Genomic DNA, 18,661 nt, shown 5'->3' with positions numbered 1-18,661 from the left:
CTTTCAGAAAGCAATACAACCGGTTCTTAACATTTAAAAATATATAACACGAAGTCTTAAATTTCTTGAAACACAAAACAAGCTTATTAAGTAGTAAGCACATGATTTTCTAGATTTTGTATATTAACCCACCCTTGGCCCTAGCTGTTATCTTATTAGTAATGCTGACCTACCCTAAAACCATCATCACCACCTACGAGGACGTGTATACAGCAATTTTGTCCTTTAACTCGAATCCTATTCAAGCTACCTTCAAGTTCACCTTGAAGTTATCGAAGACTGAACGAAGCAAAATTTACTCAGGGTAAGTTCACATTGGAAAAACTTACTTGTCCTTCACTGTACATCATCAAGAAAGGAATATCAGTCAGGTCTAGAACTTAGGATTATACCTAGACTACAGAAGACTGGGAAAACTACAAAGACTTTTAGGACCAAACCGGCCTGACTGTCAAAATTAAACTAACCTTATAAAAGACTTCACGCGACCACTTTAAACATATGAAGAAGTACTGTGGGGTTCTGTCTATCCAACCATCCCTAACCATCCAACATCCAACGCATCTATCATAAGTTCTCAATTGAATCGTCAAAACTCCTTGCTTAAGCTCCTTACTCTCTCGAAGCATGGTCGCTACATTTTAAGTCACTATTGAATCCTGTCATTACTAACAAAACCCTCATCATTTTGGATGCCCCCCTTACCTTTGTAGAGCTAGAATCTATCCTTGCCAGGCTTGAAAACAATAAATCCCCAGGTCCTGACAGAATTCCCTACGAATTCTATAAAAATTCCCCTCCTGTCTTTCGTGAATACCTTTTTAATTCTATATTTTCCTCAGGTCTCATTGCTCCATCCTTTTCGAAATCAATCATTATCCCCCTATTTAAAAGTAGCGACGTCAATGATGTAAATAATTATAGAGGTATTTCCTGCTTGGACTCGTTCGCAAAAATTTTCTCTGCTCTAGTCCTATCCCGCATTGATGCCTTCGTAGTAAGAAAGTGTTTATTGAGTGAATGTCAAATGGGTTTCCGGAAAGTTTACTCTGCAAGTGATAATCTACTTGTCCTGTTAAATATCATTAATATCAAACTGGCCAGGCCTAAACAAATTTTTTTTTCGTGGACTTAAAAGCCGCTTGTGATAGTGTAGATCGTAGAGGACTTTTGCTCAAAATTAGTAACTATGACTTCTCTTCCAAAATTTTGAATATCCTAAAATCCCTCTTCGCACAAACAGCATCAGAGGTCCGAGGGCGTGAAGGTTTATCCAATTTTTTGAGGTTAAATGTGGTATTAGGTAGGGTTGTCTACTCAGTCCAGTTCTGTTTGCTTTCTTTCTTGATGATCTCCCCTCGACTCTCAGGCAACGTTAGCATAAAAATACTATTTTATGCAAACGATATTGTCAGTTTGGCAGAGGCCGCGCATGGGCTACAAAATAATATTAAAATATTCGAATCATATTAACCCAGTGGAACCTGACAGTTAATCTCAAAAAGTCCAAAATCATCATTTTCAGAAGAGGGGGGAGAATAAACCGCTGGCTTTTTAAGGGGCAAAGAATTGAGGTGATGAACGAATACAAATACCTTGGAGTCACACTCACCCCCCAACTACACTGGTCACACCATCTGAAAAAGAAAATATCATATGCGAAGCTTGCTGTCTGTAAAACCTGGGCTCCATTGATGAAACAGGAAATGGTTCCGATCCACGTGAAATTTAATGTATTCAACTTGGTATGTCGGTCAATCATCTGTTACGGCTGCCAGATATGGGGCTACCTACAATATGAAGAAGTCGAGAAATTCCAAAAAATCTTTATTCGTAAGTTATTTGCTCTTCCTAACCCTACCCCAAACTACATGATTTATTTAGAAACGTCCACTGACCTGATTTACGTACACACCTTAAAACTTCACTTTTCATTTATTTTCAAAATTTTGAATTCCCCTTACATAAAATTGGCAAAAATAACTGCGATCGAAGTCATCAGGAATAAAACCGCCTGGTATGCCAAATGGCTTACGCTCTTTCCGCGAGATTTGAAGTAACCTGTCCCACCTACGAAAACCTTGCTGATTCGCCAGCTCTTTTTTAGATCTGCTATCTAGACTCAAGGAACGGCATCGGGACGATTGCTTACTCCGAGCTCAGTCCTCGCTTAACTTTTCCTTATGCAATGACTTGTCTCACCCCCTCATCTAATACTATTTAATCTACAGAGAGAGAACCTTAATTCCCTTAGTCTTTCAAACTTAAGATGGCTACTAAAAACCCGTTGCAAGGCCCTTAACTTGAACTCTGCACTTTGGTTGAGAGGCAAGGATTTCCAATTCTCAATCTGTGGAAACAACTCTGCATTTTATGGCCGAATGTACAATATTGGGCGAGATAAGGTTGTTGCACTTGGGATCTTTTACCCTCTCTAGAAGCACTCTGTTAAATCTGTTGGATAGCCCAGATCCACGGGCGCTCACGCAGTACGTCCGCCACGCCCGGAAATAAAGATTAGACCTAATTATGGAATTCAATTTCTGACCCCTCCAATTCATTCACTCAATTTCTTTTTTATAATATATGACTTTATAATATCCGATTTTTTGTCCCATTAAGACTTTTCCCCTCTGTTTGTTTTCTATTAGAAGTAGTTTTAGTATTATGTTTAACCTTTTTGATGGTGTGCTAGCATGTAGCGAATAATGTTATAACCTCGCTTTCATTCTTATTATTATTTTTTTTCGTTTATTCTTTTTCTCTTAACAACGACCTCCGGCAGACGGATTGTGATCCATGCCTGTATTATGCTTTGCTAATAATCATTGTTATATTCGTAGAAATACCTTAAAAAGCATATATAAATTTAAAAAATATATGAGGAGGTACTGTGGGGTTCTGTCAATCCAACCATCCCTAACCATCCAACATCCAGCGCACCTATCATAAGTTCTCAATTGAATCGTCAAAGCTCCTTACTACGCCACTAACTTCATTGTCCACAACGACCTCATCTTGGATTTTGTCTCTGTACTGAACCGTTCCAGATTCCAAACGTTTCTGGTATGGTAATGGACTTGCCTAACCTGTGCCATAAGGAAATCGTGTATGGAGGGAGTTTAGTATATTAGTAAATCCTTTTGTTTTATTGATTTTATTAGGCAAAAAGTCAAACTGGTACCTGTCATGAATTTATACACAGTCCTCTTTCAAATTAGAAATTCATAAATTAAGCTAATTTTTATTATTTTTAGTGTTAAAACAGAACTGATGTTAATGTAAATGTAAATTTACAGCACCAACAGCAAGTCGCGACGGCAGTCGAAAGGGCGAAGCAGGTGACGATGACCGAGCTGAACGCTATCATAGGCGTAAGTACACGTGCTTATTTTTAAATGAAATTAAATCTTTTTTTTGTCAAATTCAGCATAGCGTTGGTTGTACTACTTGGCGAAAGGCGTCCTCTAATCTCGTACAAACCTTTATTTTCCTTTCCTTTCTTTTTATGAGGATATCCCCGACAGAGTTCAGGTTTATGAGCCGGGGGGGGGGGCGCCGTTAATTTGACTCGGGCTTCTTCGCCCCCTTTTTCCACAGATTATACCCTAATTCTCGAGTCTCCCCCTCCCCTCATTCCGCTAATACCTCCGAGCTAAGCCCTCTTCCACCCCACAGATTACACTCCCTTATTAAAACTTACGACCCTTCATAAAAAGGGTCCCCGGTATAAAAGGGACTGAGTTCCGTGACGTAGCTTAAATAACGACACGAAAAATGGCGTCCCCCGTAAAGACTTTCAATTATACTTTTTTAATCAAACCGGCCTCGACCTCCTCATTTGCATGTTATTAATGCAATTAGACTCTTCCCTTAGGAATAATTTGAAAGAAATATTCCCTTCCTGCTCTCGTAGCGAGCCGCTCATTTAACTTTTCTGCCAACTTTCTAAATCATTAAGGCTTGGCACCGTGAGCCCCTTTTAATTCCTACAATAGCGACCTTCTTCCAAATCATTAAACTTCAACACCCTTCTTTCCGAATCCAAGTCGTAAAATCGTCTAGACATTTAACCTAATTAAATGTCTTGATCGCTATTAACCAAATTGTCTAGATGTCGGCTTTCTTATTAAAAATTAGGCCGTATTTAAGTTTCAAAAGAGCTTTCGACGAAAACTTGCGCGTTCAGTAATGATCAGTTAATGGCCTTTTTTGGGGGATATGGCTTGATCGTCTTCAAACCTCCCATTCACACTCTTTCAAATTTTAATTTAAAAAAAAAAAAAAAAAAAAAATCATAGAGTCGAAAATAAAACGTTCAAAATCGTATTTAACTAAGTTTAATTGGGTTGAACAAATTTCGTTTTAATAAAATATAAAGTACAAGAATAAACATTGAATTAATCCAATATTTGCTTAGTGATTATACTGTATTAATTATTCCAATTAGTTATTCTTTTCATCTAAGGTTTTTGGTTGAGATGAAAAATTAGTGTCACGAGCTGGATTCGAACCCACGACCTTCGGCTTGGAACTAAATTGGAACAAATATTGATTTTATTTGAAAAACACTACCTTTGGTTATTACTTTTATAAATATTAAACCGACTCACTTGCTGGTATCCAATTCGGATAATGATGGCAAATTTTCATTAAAGTTAGTTTTGTATCATTGAAGATTGAGAAAAAATGCAAATTTTCCAAAGATAGACTGACCAAAATGATCGGAAACAACGATAAAAATTAACAATATTTCAAATTTCTAATTCAAAAAGTACATAAATTTTTTTTAAGGGGCTTTGCGACAGTAGAGTCATATGAACCCCCTTGCCCCAGGGTTCTCGTGTTTGTGAAAAAATCCCATTTCTAAGTGCTTGACTGCTAATTTAAGCCTTGAATTCGAACCAGGACCCTTGAGGACTCTTTGAAGATGGCGCACAACCGTTTGACTAATATCAAAAAACTCGATGGACTCAGTAAGTGGGTAGTGCCGGCTCATACTAATAAATTTGATTTTAAATTGCTCATATATTTCGCAATGAAACAAAGAGGCTCATAATAATAATTTAAGGCAGTCTTAGATGTCTTCTCATACTCGAAAGATGCTCGGACCGGATGACCCCGGATCAACCCCTACTATTGTTTGGTATCGATATATTTCAACCCCATGTTGGTTAAACACTACAACAAGTTATACGTCGATTGAAAATAATATTTACAAAATTTTTTTTTTTTTAAATCGTTAAATAAAATAAAATTAAACGGAAGATTAGTCCCTCATTAAACTATATCGGTATTTGAATCGACGAACATTTACGAATTTATGGAAATATTTTAAGTATGAGTTTAAAATACTTTTATATTTGATTAAAAAAAAAACATTCTTAGGATTAAAACCGTTTCAGGTGCCCGCTTGTTTCCTAAAGGAGCACGGTCCGGTGACGACCAGCATCCATTAAACGTATCTTAGTATTTAAAATCAATGATCATTAAGGATTTTATAGAAATATTTTAAGTATGAGTTTAAAATATTTTTATATCAATTAATTATTCTTTTTATTTATGATTTTATTCGAGATGAAAAAGTTAGTGAGCGGGATTCGAACCTACGACCTTCAGTGGATCGAAATCACGATAGCTTAAGTGGTTAGAGCAGCGGCGTATTCAGCCGAAGATCATGGGTTCGAATCTCGCTCGTGTCACTAACTTTTTCATCTCAACAAAGACCTTAGATAAAAATAAAAATTAATTTAAATAGTTAATATGGTCAATTATGACCGCTAAACATGTATGGATTAATATTTTTTTGTTTGACAAAAAAGCAACAATAAAGCCATTTCAAATGCTCTCTCGTAGTATGTCGGTATTTTAAAATATCGTTTTTTTAAATTAGAAAAATGAGATATTTTGTTCTACTGTGTATACTTTTTTAATTTTATTACTGTTTTATTGGTTATCATTGTAAAAAATAATTACAAAAAGTATGCTACTACTCATAGGCTCACGCCCAGAACACACGACGCTTTCACACGATCCGGCCTTTCCTACTTATAACTTGATCGAAACCGGCCGATTCATCATAATGCCCGCCGTTTAAAACGGGAGGAACAAGATGTTAAAGCGATTTAATGGGCTCACAGGATTCAAATAGGGCCGAGTGGTCATTACAAGAGCTAATGATCCCGGGGAGCAGTTTATATTACTAATTACCTTGCTCTGTGTTCGCAGCCCAACTAAACCCATTTAAGTCCCCACCCTCTCCGGTTCTCCTTCCTCCCTAAATTCGACCATTATTGTTGGCCCACAATATAAACCCAAAGCTCTATTATTGCGTCCTGCTTTAACACATTGGAGATGTGGGTGGCTCTTTTATATTTGCATCTCAACTTTTAAACAAGAATTGATTTTCTATTTGACCTATTAACCGAAGCTATAAAGCTTTTATATTATGTGTCAGTCATGAACGTTCTGTGTCGATTTAATAATTTCCAACATTATATACACAATTTGGGTTTTTTCTCTTTTAATTAATTTTCGTAAGTCATCATAAGTCGAAATCTCCAAAAAAGGTTTCTGTATCGGCGCTCCACTCACGGCTGTTATTTTCCATTCTCGTCAGACACTTTAATTAAGTGGGATTAATCTATTTTCTTAACGAGTTCGCCCTGAATCCAATCGGTATGACTTATACATAAATCTTTTGTACGGTCACGATTCCAAATATACCCGTGGCTAATTTCCATTCGCAGTGCAGAGAATCAATGAGCGTTTAGTCACCCTTGGAACGCTTAGGCATTTAATCACGCTTCATTACATCCCATATCGGAAATCAGACACAATTATTCATTTCCAAGAGGTACTCCCACCTGTTTACGGTCCATCATCGGATTTTATTGGAATTTCAATGTTTCCGACATTGTACCTGTTGGGGAAAATTGAAATAGAATTCGAAAGACTCGCAACTCGTGTACTAATGAATTCTATTTTAATCCTAGAACTTATGTTTTTTAGATTTATACTTTGATATACATCATTTTATATTTACCAATGTTAGATTCAATATCAATATTCTTTCTCTTCCAGAAGTGTGCGTGAATTATTGTCATAGATTCAATAATAATGATTATTTGGAGATCGTGAAGTGCTGTCTGGTGTAACGTTGGTTTTAGAAAAACATTTTCTTTATCGTGCCAACGTTTCGATCTTTATTGAGATCACCTTCAGGGCTCAAAGTGTTTCTTTTCCGTGTAGATAAGTCATTCAACGAGAGTCACAACGACAGACAAGAATGACTCATCTTCACAGAAAACAAACACTTTGAGCCCTGAAGATGATCTCAATAAAGATCGAAACGTTGGCACAATAAAGAAAATGTTTTTCTAAAACCTACGGTACACCAGACCGCATCTCACGATCTCCGAATCATCAGTAATGTTAACATTTAATATAAACAACAGTTTTCTACGGTTTGCATAAAATAAAATACTCAACTTCGTAGACTTAGCAATCTCAAAAACAGAAGACAACGCCGACTCAAACCACTCAGACATACACAAAAAGCAGTATTAAAATATCGTTACACTAAAAAGACTAACATCAATCCCATTAAACCAAGACAAATACGGAAACGAATACTAACAGAATTAACAGAATAATAAATAAAACGGGGGCGTCGGTAGCCGCAACGGTTTAGGCGTTGACACGGCGCTCATCACTGTAAGGTAAAGTTCCCGGGTTCGAATCCAGCAGCCCTGCATTCGAACCCGATATACTTACAAATGGGCTTTTTTCAAAAACACCGGCACCCCGAGGGTTGAGATAACCTCTGCTGTTGCGAACCCTCGTAAAAAAAAAAAAAAAAAAAAAAAAAAATATATATACATATATATATATATATATAATACGTATGCAAAAACAAAACAATACCACAATCACATATACTAAATGGATCATATTCCAATACATTGGGACAGAAACATACTTGCTATCTTATTGAACACATTCGGCAAAAACAACAGTAACAAAACACATATACTAACCCCCTCCCCCGTAAAAAAAGACACCAACTAGAACAAAAACGGAATGCAAATGCTGAGACAAAAGACAAATAATCGGACACAGGACGAAAACTAAATACAGATTCAAAGAATGTATCAACGTATGGAGAACGATGGAAAATCAATTTACATACATAATAGAAAACAACCACGAATCACCAACAATACAAACAAGTATGAAACTACTACACAATATACAAAAAGGAGGAAAAACGGACTTACTCGAAAGCTTAGAAATATATAAACGTATACTTTGGCAATTCATGTCGAGAGACGTGGTTGTAGAAGTCCTTCAACCTGATGATGAGTTAAAAGGCTCGAAATCCGGATCGTTGCAAAACAACTTACTGACAACTTACTGTCAGTAGGAACTATCTTTAAAAAAAAAAACTGGCAATTCATGTCGAGAGACGTCATTGTAGAAGTCCTTCAACCTGATGATGATCTAAAAGGCTCGAATCCGGATTGTTGCAAAACAATTTACTGTGAGTAGGAACTATCTTTTTAAAAAGGATTGAACTTCACACTCACTCCATAATTTATCATTACTATATAAACATATCAATTCAGCTATAAATAATTGATAAATACACATATTAACAATAATTCACAAACTTATTGCATAATTTAGAACATTAGACAAAATAATAAGAAAAACGACCGAAGATCAAAAAGGACAACTGGAACGATAAAAAAAACCGATTTAACTATAACTCATAAACATCATTAAACCATTACACAAACTAAAAAGGAAAAGGACCTAATATGAAGCACACCTACAAACAACACTACTACCTACACAGCCCCCCCCCCACACCAAGTACTTCACTCCACAAAAATCACCCAAACACTGAAGATTGCGAATTGCCCAAACGCGTCTTAGCCAACAACAATCAGCGAGGATAAGCAGACGATATGTAACTATCAAACAATAAAATAAAATACACCTTGCACATACACAAACAAAGTTTAATACATACGCCCAACCACTACTGGTCCAGGGCCACCGCAATGTCTTACCAGTATCATCTTTCAATGGAAATAGGAAATTCTGCTCTATTTATAAATAGCTCGGAGGCCGACGAACCCCTCTCAGCATTGGTCTTCCGTTCGATTCCCATAAACCAGGTAATGGATGGACTTTATGTCCCTAGTGTGGGCTATTTGAATCGAGGTCGAAAAGGATTCAAATGGTAAAAATACCTTCGGTAAAATGTTGGGTCATTACTAATTAACTTGTCTAGTTTAGAATGCGTTGAATGGAACTGGTCCTATAAAGAAGAAACCGCCCATAATAGGACGACCCAGAGATATTGAAAGATTTAAAAGATCATAAGACATTACTAGATAAAATTCCCTGAACTAGTCATACTTCCTACTATAAATTCTAATTTTAAATCGCCTTAGCCAAGTATTTTTTTTAAAGATGTGTTAATCAGCTTTTGCATGTAAGCTTTGTTTTGGTTTTAAATTTTTAAAAGTCGGATTGTGGTCTTCTGTCATCTCAGAGGTCCGGCCGTTGAAAACTGAATGTTATTATTTAATTTAATTTATTTTAATTTCCTCCGTTTGTAAGTTTTCTCTGTGACTCCTTGTGTTCGTAATATGTGTATCGCACTTGTTTATTTTAAAGAAAAACAAAAGTAATTTTTTCAGGTCAATCAAAACATGTTGTATATTTTTTGTTTCTATTTTATGTTGCAGCAACAACGACCGGACCTTCCGAGATTATTGGTAAGAAAAACCCTAAATCAAGTTATAACAAAACAAGCAGATCCTAATCAACGTCTGGGCTTTACCGGCTTTGATCATTCCGAGGCGACTGCTTTTCATGCGATATCACGCCTTTTGATGAAACAGTGGGAATGCTATAACGAAAACATACGATACACTTTACACAGTTTTAAATGAAATAACCCTCTCCATAAAGGATTTAAAAATACACAGGCTTGGTAACACTCCAAATTACATTTCACATTCACTTTATTAACTAGACGGGAATTTCTGGGCCGCTGCCTCTTTCACCTGGAGGATTTGAGAGAGGATTGGGTCAATGTTGATTGAGAGTGAGAGGCTTAGCGATTTAGCAGGGGGTATATTAAGGACATTGTGCATGGTTTCACCGGGAACGTAGAAAGGAACATTTAGGATTTTTCCGAGGATGTTGAATTGGGACGTTTGTACTCGATCTAAGCTGGAACTCTTGACAGAACCCCAAAGTTGCATTTCACAAGTCCAGATTGGTTTTAAAATAATATTTTGTCAAGTTTTGACAGGGTGTTGTAATGTCTCACCCATTCTCGTCTCTTGACTCTGTCTGTGGATTAAGGAAGTCCCTTGTCTAGATACGTTCCCTAGTACATGGCTTGCAGTAGGATATGGTTTGGTATTAAAGTAGATGGGATACCAGGTTCGTCGATGGAGGGTGAATGTAATGTTTATTTTTATTTATTTTCTTTTTTTACGAGGGATCGCAACAAGAGAGGTCAGGTCAACCCTCAGGTGAACGGTGTTTTTGAAAAAATCCCATTTCTAAGTATATCGAGTTCCAATGCAGGCCCGCTGGATTCGAACCCGGACCTTTACCTTAACACGCCAACCGTTCCGGCCACCGACTCCCCCATGTATATTGAGGTGTTTAGTTTAATTTCCTAGTTTTGCAGCATTGCTCTATTCAATGAAGGAGTTGAAATGTTATCTGTAAAGGAAAATATAGAAATCTCAGGGTACGTCGGTGATAGGTAAATCTCATAAAGGTCGAGGAGTAGTACACCAACTTTCACATAAAGAGCATTTCATTCCCTAACACTATAACTGTTGGCGAAGTACGAACGTAAGGTAATAGGTTGATGGAGTTGATTAACGACAAGCCGTTTATGGTATACCCCCGATCAAAGGCTTAGCCACATCAAAGATTGGTCCAGACAGAATTGCCCCAGCTCGAAGGGAGAAGAAATGAATCCTGGTTTAGAGTGATATTTTGCAAATGTAATAGAACATAATACATAATATTAATAACCATCTCCATAGTCAATTTCTTCGTATTGTACTGTCTATCTCAGAGCTATAAAATTACTGGTCAGAATTAAGCGTATAATTCGAAACAACTTCATGAGTGTTTTTTGTTTTCTTTTGGACTTTGAAAAATGTACACTGCTAAATTTTCTATTATTTCATTAAGAAGCAAAGCATAGATTTCTAATTAAGTCCAAAGACTGACCAAAATTTGAGTCGGTAATGGACCTGAAATGCCAAAAATCATAAAACAGCCCAGGAATAAATGTATAAAATAAAGTAAGAACTCTTGTGTTAAAGTGTGTCAGATGCGTGTTTTTTCGTTTTACTGGTGTATTATGACAAAATTCCACTGCTGTTTTGTTTTTTTACATACGACATGTTACCACGTCCCACGTAGTTTCGTCAAAGGCGACAATATTGCGTCAAAGTAAGCCCGAGTCAGATGCCTCGAACCACGGTGGTTTTTACTCTAAGGGGAAATTTAACCCTAATGGGACTTCTTTTCCCCCGATTAATCTCCCTTCTACGTTTCTCCGGACGCGCTTTTACGCCTCGGGGTCCGACTCGAAATTTAAATATTGCCTGTCTTTTTCAGCAACAAATGCACGCCCAGCAGCTGCCGCACGCTGGACACGCGCCTCCCTTGCCGATGATGCCGCACCCGGGGCTTCCGGGACCCCCGGCCTCTGCAGCATCGCTGCTCGGCCTTTCAGGAGCCCTGGCAGGACCCGCGAGCCACCCTCTGAGCATGCTGGCGGCCAAGCCAGATCTCCACAGAGAAGACTCCAAGTCGGCATCAGGTAATTGTTTGAAAATTAACTAATAATAAGGCCGGACAAGCGTTTTGTACTGTTGTCTGCAGCGTTTTCTGTGTGGCTTGTCCTACCTAAAAATATTAAGTTTGTAAAAGTTCTAAGATGATTCTTGTAAAGCAATATTCCTCTCTCGTCTCATTTTGTTCTTCTCACATTTTGTGCATTCGCATATGTTAATCTTTTTGGAATAAAATTAAAGTATATCATGTAGAAAGCAATCCGCATTATCCCTGAAATTGCATAAGAATCCGACAAATAGTTTGAGAGATACAGAGATACAGCTGTATACGGGATTTTATGTATACGCATGCACAGGTTTATCCGATTGGGATGAAATTCATAGAGGACCATCTAGAATCCAATCTCTGAAAATATCATAAAAATTCGTCCTCGGGGTTTTGCCGGTTACAAGAAATTGACCACAGACAGAGAGACACGGAACCAAAATTTTTCAGGAAGATCTGAATTACAAAATGCGAGTGGAAATTTTGATTTCCTTCCCGCAAGGAAGGCTTCTCTACCTTAGGTAGTTTGGAAGCAATATATTAGAAAAATTTCGCTTAAAAATATATTCACGAACACTGGATCAAGGTATGCATGGATCTTGAAGAAGAAAGCAAATTCAGTTGTTTCTGCCAAACTTTCCACCTATTTTAAGGTCATCATCAGGGCAAAACAATCTTAATATGTCTATAGATTGACATATTTAAGTTTTTTACAGGCGATCTCATATTTCCTTGAAGACCGACTAAGTCCCAACATTGCCAAGTACTGTCTCAATCTGTAGACATAATTAAGATTGTTTTACCCTGATGATGACCTTAAAATAGGTCGAAATCTTGGCAGTGAAAACTGAATTTGCTTTCTTCTTCAAGACCATACCTTGAGCCAGAGTGTTCGTGGGAGAAAAAGTGGTCCATATTCCTAATACTAAAAATGTATTATGCGATTCCGGTCAAAAATTTTAGAAAGGAAATCAACGAAAAGAAAAATAGCACGATACTGACGAAAACCTACTAGTTGAACGAAAAAGTTTGGCCTCATTAAAAAAATAGGTAAGAGGTATATTCAAATTTTCAAAGGGTATCGTCAAATTTTGGCATGGTTTACTCGCCTCCTTCAAAATATGCCAAATCACCCTTAGTTGAAAAGCACCGTGACATATTATTTTTCACATTACCCAGACATTTTATTTTGTATGTTGAAAGTTTCATATTTAGTCGCATCTTGTCTTTTATTTTATATGTCCTTTTGGGCAACAAAAGATTAAAAGCATGAATGCGAAGATAGGGATGAATGGTTGTGTTTAATGATTGGCGATTTCCTTTTGTGATGTGTGATAAATGAGATAAAACATTGGCACGAGTGTGTGGTTGATGGATCGAGGAGGAGGCCCTTGTGTTGAGGGATAATTAGGGATATCAATAGCCGGCCCGGCCGGGAGAACGGTTAATTGGGGTGGAGTGGCATTGACAGTGGGTATTAATAGTGGAGTGGTTCAGATTTGTGGGAGTCGAGTCAATTTGGCGGCAGTTAGGAGGCGGCTGTTACAATTAGTAACCCCGCCGCCCCCACCCGGCGGTACTTTGTTAAGTCTTCCGGCGAGGACTTCCTTAGGTCTTGACCTTTTTCACGGGATGGTAATAGCATCCGGCAGAATTATTTCATCGTGTTTCACCTTGTTCTGAATTTTTCAAATTAGTACGCATTTAACATTCTTTTAGAGTGTTAGTTAAATTGGTAAATTTTAGATGAAAAATGATGATTCAATCATCTGAAACACTGATGCTTAGTTTTTCTTAAAAAAGTCCAATGATCAAGAAAAAAATCCGATAATTTTAGCACTTAGCATAAATTCAAAATCTTCTTTCCAACTATATTTTCAAATATGTAAATTTAATCATTATATTTCCTCGCTATAAGTAATTAATTTTATTGGGTATACTTTTAAGATTTTAATTAGATTAAATTACAGATGATCGGAATTTGGCATAGTTGCAAATCATTGTGTACTCATTGTCAGAAATCAATCTCAGTTACATCTTTTCCATTAACACCGCTGCGGAAAGTTTTCAGAAAATAATTGAACTGGGCGAAACGGTGTGTAAAGGGTCGCTTCTATCAAACTTCCTGCTCCCCTGTTAACTCGGGTCGTCCCATCCGACCCCCTTATTCATAAAGGTCACTCCCCCTGCAAGTTCAAAGTCGTTCGGGGGCTTAACCCCAATTTGATAAAACTAATTTATGCTTTCCTGGACCGGGGTAAGCCCCCCGGCTCTATTCTTTCTCAATTTAGACCGTGTGACGAAAACATGGAATGTTGGCCGGGAGAACTTTTCCAAGTCCCTTTACTTCACTTATAAAAAGGCAAACAATCCGTTTTATAGAATTGAAACCGTACGGATTCCGCGCGATCGTACAGAGAATTTAAAAATGACGTTAAATATACATATAATATATAGAAAGGCAAAGAAAATAGTACGGCAAGTCAATAAATATAGACGAATTAGTGACACGAGTCAAAATGAATGTAACAAAAATTCATGTGTACAAAATATTACCTCCACCTCGCACGTATAAGAACAGATACAGGATGTCTGTTTTAGATGGCCCGGCTGAATTTCTCTTGAACCAATGACGCTAGAATATTTATAATATTTTTTGCCTCGTTTCAATTTTTTACCTTTTTGGAGAAAAATTATACAGAATACCTCAGGTCCAGTCCAACTCCTAACTTTCAAATACGACCCTATAAATTCTGACACTTCATTTAAAAGGAACTTTTACGATGCAAACAATGGTGCAATCAGATTTTAATTGGTCAAAAAATGACAGTTATGGTAAAAAGAAACCGGCAGCGTAAATTATGCTTGAGCGGAATATTTTACTGTATGTTCGCGAAAATCCAACCTGTCTCCGAATTGTTGGATGGTTGTTAGGTTTTTAAAAAAATTAAGCCGTATCGCTCACATCTTGACCAGGGACTTCGGGGTTCTGATTATGACAGGCGTCTAACGTTCCTTGCACAAATTTTGGAGGTGAAGAAAGCGTTCTTCCGTACATCCTATGGACTGACGAATCAAAGTTCATCTCTAATGCATACTAAACCTTTGGGATTTTCGAATGTTGACTGAGGAAAATTCGAGAAATTTGTACTCTTGTCATCATCAGGTGGTTCACAGTATCAACGTTTGGTGTGAACTTCTTGAAAACAAATTAATTGGGCCTTATTTATACGAAAATAATTAAAATGGTGCTCAGTTCCTCATTTTTTAGGGAAGTTTCACCAACACTATTAGACGATGTTCCTCTGCAACAATGACCAAGAATGATTCTCCAGCTTGATGGATGCCCCGCACTAAATTCTTTGCAGGTGGGACGTTATTTGAATCGTCACTTCCGGAATAAGTGGATAGGACTTCATGGATCTGTTGGCCGGTCATACTAAACTCCACTTGACGATTTAAAAAACAGGGTCTACGCCCATCTTAACCCAGCAACCTCAGTGGAAGAACTATGGCAAGGGACAGAAAATACTTTTCAATCCATCTCACCTGACTCTATCGCATCTTTTCGCAGGCAATTCGAACATGAAATGTGATTAGTAAATAGCAAACCAAATGACTTTTTATTAAAACTTTTTCCCATAACTTTGTCGTTTTTTGGCCAATTTAAATCCCGATTGCACCATTATTTTAGCCTAAAAAATCCTTGGAAATAATATGTCAAGATGTTTAGAGTCGTATTTGAAGTTTTGAAGTTGAACTGGGCCTGAGGTACCCTATTACCCCCCCCCCCCAAAAAAAAAAAAAATAAAAAAAAATAAATAAATGAAAATAAAAATTTGAAACTAGAGTAATAACTAGTAAATACTTTTTATATTTTTTTAAAATAGCGTCATTGATTCAAGAGAAATTCAACCGGGCCAACTAAAAAAGACACCATTTATACAGACGTACTATAGAAGTGAGCCTATGACTTCTGTGACTATGAATCAACTAGTTCAGGTTATGGCAGTCTTGGGATAGATCTCAGTCTAGTCCTTCGTAATATTTGCTCCATGGGCTATCAACTGCTATGTCATGTCAGCCCCCAACTCATGCAGTTCTGAAATCCGAATCCACTCACATTCTTAGATACCTTCGTTACTATTTACATCCAATAGAGTAGGGTGGTGGAGTGCTTGATGTTAACATACGATATATCTATATCTAACTAATCTAATGGGGTGCTCATTACTTGGCCCTCTCACACTACACATTCCCACTAATAGATCCAGACACTCTCATTATCCACAAGAAAGCGAGATATCTATCAGTTCCTACTCGCTTCCTATATAGCACTAGTACAAGAGTATACATACGAAATAATAATACTACATTTTTAAAAGATAATTAATAAAAGGGAATGCGTGATTTTGTTTGGGAGGGAAAAATCGCTGAATCGTCAATTATTCAGTCGTGCTGATAAATCTGAATAATTGTTTGCTGAAAAAACAGACAAGCCTATTTGTGTTCGCTCTTCTCCTTGGTTTTGAATTTAATAATACAAATGGCCCCACAGCTGTGGAATGGGTTGGTGAACAATGTTATCACAAAAGTTTTCCGCCCAGGCCAACTGTGGAAGGGTGAATGCAGATAAAACATGTATATTGAAGCAGTACACGCACACTCTCTCTCTCTCTCTCTCTCTCTCTCCCTCTCTCCCTCCCCTCCAGTATTTGTCTGTCAGGTTTGTTGTGTCCGAGAGAGGTAGAAAGAGAAAGAGCGAACTGGAGAGTTAGAGAGAGAAATTGACATAACGTGGGTGGAATGAGGCCTCGGCGATATCCGCGTTACACGTTTATTAACTCTCGGACACTTCAGCCTGCTCAATTGCACACACGAAGGGGGAATATTTTACATTTACAATCCGCATTACATCACACTTGTCATCATGGTAATTTCATTGATGTTTAAAAAGACTCCCATTGTTTCAAATTTGCTGTAACCACTCTTCCATTGGAAACATTGGCATTTATCACGAGCTGTATATAACGTCACTTATTTCAATTCGTCTGATATTAACAACAATAAATTTATTTTAACAATTAATGAAAATATTGAATATTTAGAAAGAATAATCTGTCTCGGATAAGAGGCAAGATAAACAAGTTCTATCGTCCATACCGTGGTTAAAAAGCATAATCATATTTGTTTATTTTGTAAATGAAATTTGTTTATATTTACTATTACAGTACCTAATAGGAGAAAGATTGAACAACTGATAGTTAGAATAACGTCGTGCAATTAACTCAATCCCACTTTATACTTCGTGGTAATGAGCTTTAACACATCTGCAGGAATGATGGACGATCATTATTTATGCAAACATGTTCCTATCGTTCAGGCTGTGGCTACATTGCTTGTCAGACTTGTTTCGGTATTTTGTTGTGTTTCATTACTTGTACATTTAGCTGCCATTTATACCCCACATTGTTAATGTTCTGCTATGAACTCGTACTTGGATCCCTTTTGATCTGGTCTGCCTAGTCGTACTCATTCTACCTTCCATCCAGTTCCTGCGGTTGTTCCGTGTGTTAGCTTGTCAAACGTGTCCCCAAGAATTATCAGATCAAATTATATGTCCATCGCAACTCATGCATTATAGTCAAAACCATTTGCCTGACGGATTTTTATTATTTTATGGTTTGTTGTGATTGGTATGAAAGAATACCTACATAAAACAAATTCTAAATAGTAAAGAAATAATTTGAACCAACACCACTGAGGGTATTTTTAATATCCAATATATCATAATTTAAGTGTCAAGGGTGAACAAGGGTGCTGAGGGCGGCAATTGTGAAATTTGCCAAATAACTTTTACGAAGGGACCTACCCCCGATAAATCCCAAGCTTTGCACCGCCGGGTATAAAATACAATGCTTAATTAACTGGGAAATTAATTTTAAAACAAATGTGCCCTCCTTTCTTGGGTAAAGATAATTTGATGTTATCAAACGGTGATTCCCCGGGGGAAACAGAAGGGCCACCCCTCCACCCACCAAGAGGGAGTGTTGTTAAATTGATAAGGGCGTGTGAAGTGGTAGATTCAGGAGGGTTGCTGACCACATCCCAGGACAGATGATGATATATGGACCCACCGCGTCAAAGAGATCCACGTACTGATAAAAATCCCATCAGCCCACCCTCGTTATTCGACCCCGCAACTTCTATAAACCTGTAAAGACCTTCCCTTTATTGAAGTTTTATTACGCAACCCCGCTCGCGAGAGATAAACCACCCACCGAATCTGCCCTAATTCCCGTAGAACCTCCGGAATCCCCTTCAATCTCAAGCTCTTCCTATCGGTATTAAGGCACAAATGTCGTTCTAAGTTGACACTGTTGCAGGGGATAAATTTTCAATTCCAGCAATGAAAAATAACAACGAACGTTTCTTTGCAAACAATTTTACAATGTGATTTAGGTACCACTCCATACCCAGGCCAATGATGGGCAATATTGTTTTTACTCATTACTTTGTTGGAGTCGTGAGGAGTGGACAGGAATGAAGTATTTTAGAAACACACCTTTTTTATTTTTTTTGCCGACGTTTCGACCTTAGTAGGGTCATCTTTGTTAGGGCCTGGGTAAATTACAAAAATACTTGTGCGTAGTTGTCTGTAATTCCTGACTTATGACTATGAGTCTGCTAGCTGAATATCCATCTAGTATTTTGGTTATATAGCCATGGTCTTATAAATTGATATAAAATAGTCGTGATATACTCA

The 18,661-nt window shown here is 37.4% G+C and overlaps 1 protein-coding gene across 7 annotated transcripts in view; it reads left to right on the top strand.

Moving 5' to 3' along the window:
• LOC106672153 (transducin-like enhancer protein 4) overlaps positions 1 to 18,661 on the top strand; it is a 146,479-nt gene that overhangs the window by 82,009 nt on the left and 45,809 nt on the right. For 6 of the 7 annotated variants that reach the window (XM_014403342.2, XM_014403347.2, XM_014403341.2 and 3 more), the window contains exons 6-8: positions 3,300 to 3,374; positions 9,762 to 9,791; positions 11,671 to 11,875. In XM_014403342.2, coding sequence (XP_014258828.1) covers positions 3,300 to 3,374; positions 9,762 to 9,791; positions 11,671 to 11,875 — 310 coding nt within the window. The remainder of the gene's footprint in view (positions 1 to 3,299; positions 3,375 to 9,761; positions 9,792 to 11,670; positions 11,876 to 18,661) is intronic. The other variant, XM_014403346.2, reaches the window with a different exon arrangement.

Source organism: Cimex lectularius, unplaced genomic scaffold, assembly GCF_000648675.2.
Source record: "Cimex lectularius strain Harlan isolate CLEC.00 unplaced genomic scaffold, Clec_2.1 scaffold130, whole genome shotgun sequence".
NCBI lineage: Eukaryota > Metazoa > Arthropoda > Insecta > Hemiptera > Cimicidae > Cimex > Cimex lectularius.
Note: the sequence above shows the minus strand (reverse complement) of the source record. Positions and strands in the feature narration are given on the sequence as shown.